Source organism: Garra rufa, chromosome 9 (genome assembly GCF_049309525.1).
Source record: "Garra rufa chromosome 9, GarRuf1.0, whole genome shotgun sequence".
Lineage (NCBI taxonomy): Eukaryota > Metazoa > Chordata > Actinopteri > Cypriniformes > Cyprinidae > Garra > Garra rufa.
In genome coordinates this window covers 46,000,953-46,014,018 of record NC_133369.1, presented here as the reverse complement: position 1 = coordinate 46,014,018, position 13,066 = coordinate 46,000,953, and the positions used below count along the sequence as shown (strand labels likewise).

Sequence of the window (13,066 nt, the reverse complement as noted above, 5' to 3'; positions counted from 1 at the left end):
TACATAACTTGGAGTCAAGAGGTATTTCTTTACAGAATAATCTGACTTCATATCCTCAGCTTTTTAACCCAGGAGCAACTGACTATTTGCAAACTAATTTTTACACTTGTGTCCTATGTCACAGCTGTTTTAATTACCAAAGACTCATGTTAAGTACCAAAATGGCATCCAGCTAAAAAAAAAAAAAGACTCGACACCAGTCTCAAGAGCTTGGTAAACACCAGCAATTCTCACACAGCCTATATGTGTGACATCATGCATTTGCAGAGCATTTATCTGTAGAATGTTGAGTTGAGTCTTAAACAATCCCAACCTAATTCCAGATTGACAGTCTCCAGAGCTTTCTGCTGCTCCAGTCTCACTCCTAAATAAGGAACCACAAACTCTGGGCTAATGAGGCTGGCGCGACTCCAGAGCTCCAGGGCTAATGGGAGGATATACAGTATCAGAGCATCGTCAGAACAAACTCAAGGGTTTGCACTGTAGTTTATGTCAGCATGCTCACGCTCACTGCGTTAAATAAACAAATGGAGATTAAATGTTTAAGGTTTCATCATAAGCCAGTGTAATATAGTCTGTTTATGCTAGAGCAGTCTTTTCCTTTTCAGATTTGGAAAAGTTTAGAAAAGTTTGGGGAAATTCACTAAAATACTTGATTTATTCAACCACATGCCATTTTAACTTGCTTTACTTGATTAGAAAAAAGACAAATCCTATTTATTTCAATGAATTGTTCTTTCTGACAGTTTATTTCAGTGAACCAGATAAAAAAAAAAAAGCTTAATCGATTTATTTTTTTTAGACAGAGCAGATTGTTTGGGAAAATATCACATCCATAAACTTTTATGAAGTTTTTTTTTTTCACTGAAGGAATTACTTTAGAAATGAATCTGAATCTTTTATTTAACAAGAATGCATTAAACTGATTAAAAGTAACTGTATAGATATTTAAGTTTCAAAAGTTTTAAAATTCTGTTCTTTTAAACTTTCTGTTAATCAAAGAATCCTTAAAATCACATTTACTTTCAACAATGATAACAATAAGAACAATTATTAATAATTGAGCACTGATCATAACTGATAAAACTGAGCAGCAAATATGACACTGAAGATTGGAGTAATGGCTGAAAATTCAGCTTTGATCACAGAAATCAAATACGTTTGACAAAATATTCATATTGAAATTTGTTTTTTAATTGTAATAATATTTTAGAATATTACTGTATTTTTGAACAAATAAATGCAGCCTTAGTAAGCATATAAGACTGTAGCTTGTCTAAATAAATTAAAAAAAAAAATACACAAGCGCACAATGACTTAAATAATTTATTTGCCACTAGAGCACCACAACAGTAATGTGTTACAATACATCATAGTGGGTCAACAATATCAACATCATCATCATCAGACAATAATAACAATAAACAGTTCTAGTGTGACAATGCTGGTGTCTCCTTTCACTTCCTGTGTCTGCAGGAAGTCCACTGGCATTATTGCCCTAATACAAATAAAATAAGTGTCACCTAAAAATCCTGGGCATGAATGGACATTGCTCATCTAATCTGATCTGCCACCAGTTTTTTTTCTCTCTCCAACACTGGTTAAGATAAGGACTAGTTCAAAGGGGAACCTCCACCTGGAAGCCACTCACACCATCAGCTCATGTTATGTGGGTAAATCTACAACTACGAATAAAAAAACAACCAACAAAAGTTACAAATAAAAAAAATGTAGAAATAAAATAGTCAGTGCAATTCTTCGTAACAAAGGATCACTTTCTCTGAGAGAAAACAAAATCACAAATTCAGGAAGACACTTTGAGATGTGTGGAAAACATTTCTCCATGATATGGATGTCAGCGTCCGCGGCTGCTGCAGTGCATTTGTCAAGCTGGCCTCCGCACAACATCTTCAAAAGGATGAACCGGGGTTACCGTCTCTCACTTACACGTCCAAATTCACATTCTTCAAATCCTTTCATCAAAATCTCACTTAACTAAAGCAACACGCTCTTCCCACATCAATAGCTATGTTTACATGCACTCAAATAATCCATTTAGAATTGGATTGGTGGCTCAATCGGAATGAAAAGCTTTCATGTAAACGATATTAAGGGGAGCTTTATGTCCTTCAAAAGCTAAAAAAATTAAGCATGTAAATAGTTGGACAATTTTATATTTGTTTTTGTTTATTTACATGTTTCTAGTAAACTATATAAAAGTCGGCAACTTTTTAGATAAGTCCAGTTCTGAAAGTGGTGACTGGGAACTGCAAATGCGCTACAGTTTTGTTCAGAATTAATGCAATGCACATGTAATAAAATATTTTCATGTAAACAGAAATTGAGGACTGGATTCATTCTGATCAGTGCATGTAAACATACCTATTGCAAATGACCTGCCCTCGCCTCGGTCTCTTTACCAGTCTCTGATGACATCACTTCCTTTCAATACTGTCGAGTTGGTGACGTCACAGCTTCACCTGCTCTAATAAGGGACTATAGAGACAAAGCGACACACGTCATGATCTGAAAACCACGCCCACCGGGCGGGGGAAAACAATCCAACGCTCTCCATTGACTTTGTATTGCGGGAAGCTGACTCCTTGTCATTTCTGACTTATAACAAAAATCAGAACAATCTCTAAAAGCTGCTATATGACAAGGTAAACAGTAAACAAGCTAAAAAACACAGAACTATGGCTTTATAAACTCTCGACCTAAAAAACAAGCGTTTAAGGACTAACAAAAGTACGCAACATGTCATATTACTCTGAGAACGACGCCCACTGGAGGGAAATTTAACGGTAGTAAACATTTATTATTTCTAACCATGTCAAAGGATTATTTCACCACCCTGAAAGGAGGAGATATACTGAGAAACTAAATTTTATTGGTCTATTTGACTGCTCCTTTTCCTAACCTTCCTTTTGTTGGAGAAATGATCCAACTGAGTGCCCCAATGTGAAACACCCTGACATCTACAACTATTTGTGTCCTTAAACACTCGTTTTTTTAAGTCGACAGTTTATAAAAATGTAGTTTTGTTTTTTTAGCTTGTTTACTGTACACCTTGTCACATAGCAGCTTTTAGACATTGTTCTAATTTTTTGTTATAAGTCAGAAATGACAAGGAGTCAGCTTCCTGCAATACAAATGGAGAGCATTGGATTGTTTTTTCCCCTTGGTGTGGGCTTGGCCTAAATGCGCTCTGTCTCTAGGGGGAATTCACTAAGTTGACACTTTTAAATGCTATATTTCAGCACAAACCCCGCATTATATTTACTAACTACCCGTATTCCAGTTTAACCAGGCCCTACATGTTCTGGTATAGCTTTGCACGGTAAGTATCTAAAAGGTCATTCTTTTCAGAAACGCTTGCGTTTTATGGAAATTTGTAGCTGATTTCTTTATGTGAATTGTTCTCAAACCATGCAAACAGTGTGTGAATACTATTTTAAGATGACAGTTACATGTACTTAACCCTACAGAAAGCACTATCAATAATAATCAGTACATAATCATGTAATTACACTGTAACAACATCACCTTAAAATACAGTACAGACTATCTCCTGCCCATCCTAAAGGAACTAACGTTCCAGACGTGTGTTATAGGCACCATTTCTACTTAGGACTTTTTTTGTGATGTTTACAAATGATCTGTGTCAAGAATAAGAACTAGCTAGACATAAATTTGTAGACAAACATTTTTAAACTTCAGAATAAGGCGTTTAACGTACTTCCACATATACGTACATAATCATAAACACTTCTTGCTTTGCAAGCTCAGTTTCACACGCTGTTAAGTTCTGAAACACAACTAAATATCACAAGTACATGTTGCATTATCAGAGGCGCTACAGTGCACGCTAACATACTTCTACGGTCACTTCTTTCTTTCAGATCATGGCAGAGCAACAATCTCGCTGAGCAATGTCTACGTGTTTATATCTGCAATATAAAACATTTGGCTTAATTAAACGGACATTTGATGGAAACTCTATTTGTTTCTGCCACAGTGATACAAGAATGCAATGGTTTTGCTTTGAAGTATTTTGTCTGCAGTTACGTATAGATTGTTTCTAAATGACTGTTTGCGATGGAATAAAATGTCTTTGGCTGCTTGGAACAACATGACTTGTTGGTCTTGGACTTTTTTACACCATGTAAGGTGGTCTTTCTGAGGCTTGCATTAACCTTCCGAAATATTTCATCTTTCTGTTGCCAACCCTTATGCAGAAATGCTTTATTCACACCATACTCAAAATTTGTTTTGTGACAACTGTACAGTTTGTGGCGACTCTTCGCCAGAAGTTTCCAGCTCTTCACCAGTACTGGTGAACAATATCATGGGTTTTATATATTACCAAACAAACAATATCCATATTATTGAGGGAAAGAAAATCAACAACAACAACAATTAAAAAAACAAAACAGAAGTGTTTGTTTGAAATTAATGGAACAAGGGATTTTCTCTTCCGCTTGCTTCACATATAGACACCTATCACGTACTTCCAGTGTTTGCCAAACTCACATCCATAGAGTGATGAGCGGGTGATGTGACACATGCCGACAGGGCCATTTCCAGCACAAGTTCACACATTCAGATGTGTGTTTTTTTACTTATCATATTGGTTTTTGAGAGTCTGCAGGAATTACTCTGCCCAGCATGTGTGTGATTGGGTTTTAAATTACCATGTGTTTGTTTGTGTGAATGCGTGTTCTCGGAAATGGAGCTGAACGGTTCCTAGCTGCACTTGCAGGACTTGACAATCATGTTGGAGAGCTGCTCGATTTTGGGTGTTTTTCCAATGTAGTAAAGGATTGTGAGGGGTTCCAGATCCTGAGACACGCAGCAAGGAGATGCGGACGCTTCTGGATTAATGGTGTTGTAGAGACCAAGAATCTGAAATAGGAAATGCACTTATTAAAAACACTTTGTTTAACAAATAGAATCCTTTAAGAAGCTTTATATCTAGGATTGTGACAAGTCCTCCCAACCAGGCACAAAATAAATTTAAATTAAAGCTGCAAGCAGTGATGAAGGGCCCTCGCACCCGGGCTCACCACCGACCGGTGGCTTTAGAAAAACAGCGAACAGTGGGCAGTATGCTTTTGCTACAGTAAATATAGGAGGAATATGTCAAAGTGATTTATATGTGCCAAACTTCCTGCTGCCAGCTGGTGGGCGCTATGCCTATAACTGATTATTGGCATGTAGATGTGTTCAGGCCAGCACGTTTATCAAACATATGAAATTTGCTGCACATTGAACTTGGTATGTTTAAGTTAGTGTAAAACAAGTTATTTCCTGTTTGCCAACAGTTGGCGCTATGATTATGAGAGAATATTGGCCTTCAAATGTGTTCAGGCCAGGACTCTTATTGAAGGTGTGAAGTTTGAGGCAAATTGGACATTTTATGGCTGAGTTATAAAAACTTATATTTCCACGTGAAACAGCAAACGCTGTCACGGACACGCACTTTAACGAAAACTCAAGTTCTTCGCAATTTAACCCCAATATAATGTTGATATTATTAAATCTCTAGGAAGAGTTTGTTACTGCGTAAAACACGTCACTTCCTGTTGCCAGCAAGTGGTGCTATGACTATAACTGAATATGGGCATGTAGATGACTTCAGATGAGGAGTGTTATCAAACATGTGAAGTTTGGGGCAGGTTGGACATTGTATGCCTAAGTGAAATTTGTTAGGCCACCACGGACACACCCTCCAATGAAAACTCACACGGGCCTTTAGATTAGACTGACCAAATTTGGTGTTGATCTGAATAAAACTCTAGGAGGAGTTTGTTCAAGTACGACGCCTAAAATGGCAAAAAAAAAAAAAAAAAAAAAGGCTGAGAAAATTTAAAAAATAACTGACTTCCTGTTGGGTTTCGGATTGTGCTCCAAGAGACTTTTTTGTAGATATTGGTGTGTTACATGTGTGTACTGATTTCCGTGCATGTACGTGAAGCATAGCTCAAAGCCAATTCTGCTAAACGTATGTCTTACATTGCTGTGCTGGGTGTCTGCGCTCCACAGATACGGACAGGCTCCCGCACAGAAGTTGGCATTATAACCTTTGGGTTCGTGGATCCACCTCCAGCCCAGATCCTTCTTGAAATCGATGTAGAGAGAGCGTAAACAGCAGTTGTCCTGCACATTCCTGTGGGTTGAAGGGAGACAAACACAAGTATATATACATTAATCTGCAGTGTTGGGGAGTAACTAGTTACATGTAATGGTGTTACGTAATTTAATTACAAAATAAATGTAACAGTAATTCGTTACAGTTACTGAGAAAAAATGTGTAATTAAATTACAGTTACTTATGAAAATGTTAAAGATTACAAATGGGGTTACATCTAAAAATTTTCTTTAAAAATCTGGGATATGTTGAATAATATTAATCTGTTGCTTTGCCTGTTTTTGATATGCACGATGCCGTCTGCTAAGGCCATTTATTAAAGCGGTGCTATTCTGATGCTTTTGATTGGTTTTCCGGTTTGAATTTGCGGCGCACCACGTCTGCCAATTACGTTAATCCTCTTTGCCGCTGAAACCTTTAGGCTACTACAACCAGTCTGAGAGCTGCCACCATGGCGAGTGATAAAAATGCATTTCATTGCTGGAAATTTAAAAATAATTTCACCCTGAAATCCGAGAAGGGCACAAATATAACAGTTCAGTGCAAAATTTGTTTGCCAGCTGTTAAAATACTTTCGACATCAAAGGCTTCAATGTCGAACCTGAGGAAGCATCTGCAGGAATGTAACATAGCCTTTATTTATTTTATAAAAGCAAATGGTTTTTGTCGTTATTGTGAGAGTACAGAAATAAAAACAGACCCTTTCACTTCGAATGATATATTACTCGTTTCTGTATAATAAAAAGTGACGGAGTAGTTTTAAGTCGATTTACTGTAGGTGCTATGTAAAAAAAAAATCCACCAAAATGCGCCAGCACGTTCATCGTCCCCTTTGTGTATTCGAGACCAATATTAAAAACATTCATAACAAATTAGCTAGCCTGCTAGCTGCCTTTACCAGACACACTTGTATTTATGAACCCTTTCACAAAAAATACATAGCTCGCATTTTTTCTCCTTGAATATGGTTGGTAATGTCAGATCTAATATAACTTAGTTTTTTTTTGGCATTGTAGCATACGTTATGACTCACAAAGTTATCGATTTGTGACTGCCTTATCATTTTAAGTTCAGTCAACTCAAAAAGTTTAGTCAACTTAAAATGTAAAGTTGTACTGACAACTTAGTATTTGAGTTGATTCAACTTAAAATTTTAAGGCAGCCAGGTAACTTACCCAGCTTTTAAGTTTAACAAACCAATAAGTACAACTTACTATTCAAGTTGACTAAACTTATTTGAGCTGACTGAACTTAAAATTTTAAGGCAGAAGGGTAACAAATTATTTTAAGTTTACTCAACAATTTTTTTTTTTTTTTTACAGTGTAGTTCTCTCTCTATATACTTGGAATTAAATTGAATTCAATTAATTAATCTCAGCATAAATTACCTATATGTGTTTTCATACACACAACATATGAAGTATTCCATAAACATTAGACAAAATTAATCATCAATGTTCAAGAAAATTGTTTATACAGTATATTAAGTTAAATATAAACTACCAGTCAAAAGTTTTCGAAGAGTAAGATTTGTAATGTTTTTAAAGAAGTCTTTTCTGCCTTTAACTGTCAAAAGTTCTGCCGTTAACTCAAAAAGTTTAGTCAACTTAAAATGTTAAGTTGTACTGACAACTTAGTATTTGAGTTGATTCAGCTTAAAATTTTAAGGCAGCCAGGTAACTTACCCAGCTTTTTTTTGGTGGTGCTATGCCTATAATTGATTATTGGCATGTAGATGTGTTCAGGCCAGCATTTTTATCAAACATATAGGCTCAGTTTCACAGACAGGGCTTAGGCTAAACCAGGATTAGGCCATAGTTCAGTTAGGACAATTAAGTAATTTTTATAAACGTGCTTACAAAAAACAAAAACAAAAAAACAAAAACATTACTGTTGTGCATCTTAAGACAAAACAAAGGCACTGATATATTTTAAGATCAAACAGTGCAATTTTATTTCAGTTGAAACAAGTCAGACTTACATTTTAGTCTAGAGCTAGGCTTAAGCCTTATCTTTGAAACCGGGGGATGAAGTTTGGTGCAGATTGAACTTGGTATGTTTAAGTTAGTGTAAAACAAGTCATTTCCTGTTGCCAGCAGGTGGCGCTATGATTATGAGAGAATATTGGCCAGATGTGTTAGGACTCTTATTTTTTTTCACCATATTACTAATAAATTCAAATCTAATCAAACAAACTATATATTGTTGGGAAGGTCTAAGACTCCTAAATAGATATTTTAATATTTTTTAATATTTAATATTAATATTTGTTTTGTTACAAATTATGTAGGAAAAGTAATAGATTAATTTATGACAAGAGTGCACCTAAAAAAAATCCACATCAAAACAGGGGTTTAGACCTATTTTCACAAAAAGACTTTCTTCGTTGCCTTTTTCCCTATCACGCGTAAGAAATGATCCCTATCACGCATAATGAAATCATGAGAAATTATATATCAGTTGAAAACTTAAAATCGCAAAATTCATTCCTTTGAAACCATTTTAAAATCAGACATTGCATTACCATGGAAATTGTACATTTCATAAAAAAATAACTTTGGATAGTGCATTTTCACGTCTACGTTCGAAATAGGGAGTGACAGTTAAAGGGTTAATAATCTAAATATAATGTTTATGATAAAAGTAATTAGTCTGAATAAATGTGCAAAAGGTATATTGGATTGATGTAATTTCTCTGTGGCCAAAATAGATTTCAGCATTTCTATGCGTTGCAATTATTGCACAACACAGATGTTTGATCAGTCATATTGTCTGTGAGTGAGGATGTGAGAATGTAGCACATCATTGTTCACATCTGTGATGTGGTTAATGTCTAATGGTTATTAACTTAAAAAAAAAAAGAAAAGAAAAGGATGATGCCTTTGAGACATCCCGCCCAAACCTTCTATTCCAATAGGAAATTAGTCAACACAGGAAATAAATCGGTTCTTTCAAGTGATTTCTTAAAATCCTGAATTGTGGCCAACGCCTCTAATCAGATCAGTCCAACCTCCACTGAAATGATTTTCAAGGTCGATTTTTCTTTTTTACGATTGGAAGAGAAATGTCTGCTAGCTTCTCAGCTTGTTAATACTGGATGTTTTCATGGAAGTCGATATGTCAGGAAATATAAAATTAACAGCACATTTGTATAACGTGAGTGAAAACATGATTGTGACAGCAATAGGCTGGACGAACGAGAATACAGATGACTTTTATTAAAAGACAATCGAGCCACATTTAGCTTTAATCCAGCAGTGAGAAGTGTTCCAGTTCATTGATTAAGTTGAGTCTGGATTGATAGGTGGTCCGGTCCGCTTTGATATGCGGCCCGCCGATTGCATAACACTGGACTGAAGTCTGGCTGTTTTTAACTAATGACAGATGAGTATCTATAGAGACACCAGAAGCTCTGTGCAGTGTAAAACATACGGTTGCGGTTCAGATACAGACTGTGGGAAAAGGTCAGGGTTTGTGAGAAGGTGTTACCTGGAGCAGAAGGCTGCGTCCAGAGCGCGTTTCTGTCTGTGGCTCTTGTGCTGCGACTCCAGCCGGTATGAAGGAAGCAGCATCAGCAGCAGGTGTGGAGACTGACCGCTGTGACGCCGCTTTTTAAACATCTTCAGATCCCCGTGCACAAAGCTGTCATCTATACCTGTGAGCCGCACAGAAACCAGACAATGGGTTAGATTGTATTTATTAACAAAATAAGAAATAAAAAATATTTCTAGAAAGTTCTTCTTGATTTAAGAATTTTTTTATATTTTTGCTATATATATATATATACTCACTGCAAAATATTATTTTCTTGATTGTCTTGTTTCCAGCCAAAATATCTAAAAATTCTTAAATCAAGTAAAAATTTAAGTCAAAATCAAGTGAGTTTTTGCTTAGAACAAGCAAAATAATCTGCCAATGGGGTAAGCACAAAAAAAATATTATTTCAAACAAAAGATTATTTTTCTTACCCCATTGGCAAATTATTTAGCTTGTTTCAAGCAGAAACACTTAGTTTTGACTTGTTTTTTTTTTTGAAAACAAGAAAATAATTTTTACTTGTCTAGAAAATCGTTCTTGATTTAAGAATTTAGTAAGAAAAGTAAGAAAAACATTTTTTGCAGTGCTTTGTTTTAATACCATATTTAATTACCCATAAACATGATATTAATAATCATGAAGAGGTTCATTAAACCCATCAGGCCGTTTATTAAATTGTGATCTGACTAACTTGTAACTTTTAGGTCATTTACATACTGTTATTAAAACACTGTCAAAACATTACATAATAATAATAGTAAAATATTATTTCAATATGATCAGATCAACATGTGTCCATCAAACTTCTTCAAACCAGTTTTAAAAGCAATATCTGACGCTGGAATCTAGACAAAGGGTGGAGACTCATTCATTCTTTCATTTGTTTAACATTTTTTGGTTACTACATAATTCCCATGCCTCCATTTGTGTTGTTTCATCGTTTTGAAGACTTTATTATTATTGTACAACGGGACAAATAGATCTACCCATCTAGAATGAGTAGGTGTGTCCAGACTTTTAAGTACATGTTTGTTTTGAATTGACTTGCTCCGATTCAGGCCTTAATCAGACCCAATTCTTTCTGACAAAAGTAAATATATGTATAAATCAAATCCGGTGGACTCTATGAAGAATCGAAAACGTCGATTTGCATTTTTCTCATTTCCTCCAGCTCACACACCAACACAGAAACAGCCCTAACTCACAAACGAACGGACTCGCACCCCCACCCAAAGCCACCTGCAAAGCGCGCCTCCAGCTCCTCGCTCTTGTTGGGGATGATGTAATTATTTGACGGCACAAATGTGCAGCAGGGACAGTGCAGGCTGATCTTGAATCCATTGTTTCTGTCTGGTGGGAGAGAAAAACAGTGAGAAACACACACATGCACAGCAAGGTCAGATAATCTACAGCAGATAAGTGAGCTCATCTCTGGATCTGGCCCCTGATGTAGATCTAGCCCACTCCCATCATCCCTCAGGAGCCGCACACAGCGTCACCGCTGTCTCTCAGCTCCAGCATTCATCACAGCCACTCCAGTAACGCTGAAGATCCCAGCTCTATCGCTCTCCTGCGTAATGTGATGGAGAGCCGCTGGGCTCGTGCTCTTATGAGCTCATGCGCGCTGATGACGATCCTACACCTTCATCGTTGCTTTTGCTAGCACTGCTATTCTTGTTAAAACCTTGCATGCATGAAGGGTTTGAACTGACAATACAGAACTCACTGCATCCATTACTTTTACAGTACTGTGTAGATGCTTCACGACAACGTTTGTTTTAAGATTGTTATTTATATCTTTTGCTTTGGTGTGTCAGTAGGAAATATGGATTTTAGGTTTTAGGCTTCTAAATATACTTTGAATGGATATACGTTGGCAATTTTACTAAGTGAATAAACTTAAGTGCGAACTGAATGTAATATTCCTGGACTTAATTGCAAGTTCTTTACAATTAAATGAAAATGTATTACAGTTTACATTTATATTAAATGTAATTTGATGTAATTATTACATAAATGTAATTTGCTTACCCCCAGGGCATCCAAGATGTAGGTGACTTTGTTTCCTCAGCAGAACACAAACGAAGATTTTTAACAAAAAACAGTGCAGTCTGCCAGTCAAATAATGGCAGTCAATGGTTACCAAATCTTTAGAGGAAAGAAAAACATGCACAGACAAATCCAAATTACATCCTGCGGCTTGTGACGATACACTGATATCCTAAGACACGAAACGATCGGTTTTTGTGAGAAACTTAACAGTATTTATATCATTTTTTACTTTTGATACACAACCACGTCCATCTCTCCTGAGCACGAGTTTAGCTTTCGGCTCGTTACATGTGAACGCGCTCTGACGTAGTATACAATATATCTGTCGCGTGTATACGACACTCATTGTTTACACAGTGCACAGAGATTGTGGGTATAGCGGCTATTCAAAATGGTAATTACTTGCGCTTATCCTGATTGTTCAAACTGATTTAAAGCTAAAAGATTACATTTGCTTGCGCAAACTCATCCGGGACTTTTAACCAATTTCCCCTTCCGGCGTTTCCATATTCTACGCCAGAGCGCATTCACATGTTACGAGCCGGATGCAAAGCTCGTGCTCAGGACAGATGGACGTGGCTGTGTATCAAAGGTAAAAAAATTATATAAATACTGTTCAGTTTCTCACAAAAACGATCAATGTATCGTCACGAGTCGCTGGGTCTAATTTGGATTTGTCTGTGCATGTTTTTGTTTACTTTTAAAGGTCTGGTGCCCATCCACTCACATTATATGACTGACAGACTGCACTGGTTTTTGTTAAAAATCTTTGTTTGTGTTCTGCTGAGGAAACAAAGTCACCTACATCTTGGATGCCCTGGGGGTAAGCAGATACACATCAAATTTTCATTTTTGGGTGAACTATCCCTTTAAATATATCTAAAGGGAATTTCATAATTTTAATTTAAATATTTTTTATAAGCATGTATACAAAACCAAAATACACTTTAATGTTTTATTATTTTATATTGCTAAGATACTATTATAGTTTTTGTTAATATTTTTAATTTGATTTTATTTTTAGATTTTCTGCTTTCATATTAATTTTTAGGATTTTTTAAATAAAAAATGGTATTTTTTAGTACTTTCATTGTGTGTTCTGACAGTTTTTTTTAAATTAGTTTTGCTGTTTTTAAATATGTCTATGTTAAAGTTCTTTTTTTAATATAATTTTTAATTTCAGTACATTAAGTTAAATTAAATATAAATGAGAATTGTTGCCTTGGAAACTAGTCAAAATAAAATAAGCTTAAGTTTCTTTATATATTTTTTTTATTTCAGTTAACATTTATTTCATTTCCAGCAACAAATTTTTTTAATGATTTT

At 35.7% G+C, this 13,066-nt stretch overlaps 1 protein-coding gene across 1 annotated transcript in view; it reads right to left on the bottom strand.

Moving 5' to 3' along the window:
* Window positions 1–1,325: 1,325 nt before the first annotated feature.
* tgfb2 (transforming growth factor, beta 2) overlaps window positions 1,326–13,066 on the bottom strand; it is a 47,121-nt gene continuing 35,380 nt past the window's right edge. The window contains exons 4-7 of the mRNA XM_073846770.1: window positions 10,928–11,038; window positions 9,641–9,806; window positions 6,016–6,169; window positions 1,326–4,905 (exon numbers count right to left, since the gene is read on the bottom strand). Coding sequence (XP_073702871.1) covers window positions 4,747–4,905; window positions 6,016–6,169; window positions 9,641–9,806; window positions 10,928–11,038 — 590 coding nt within the window. The 3' untranslated portion in view covers window positions 1,326–4,746. The remainder of the gene's footprint in view (window positions 4,906–6,015; window positions 6,170–9,640; window positions 9,807–10,927; window positions 11,039–13,066) is intronic.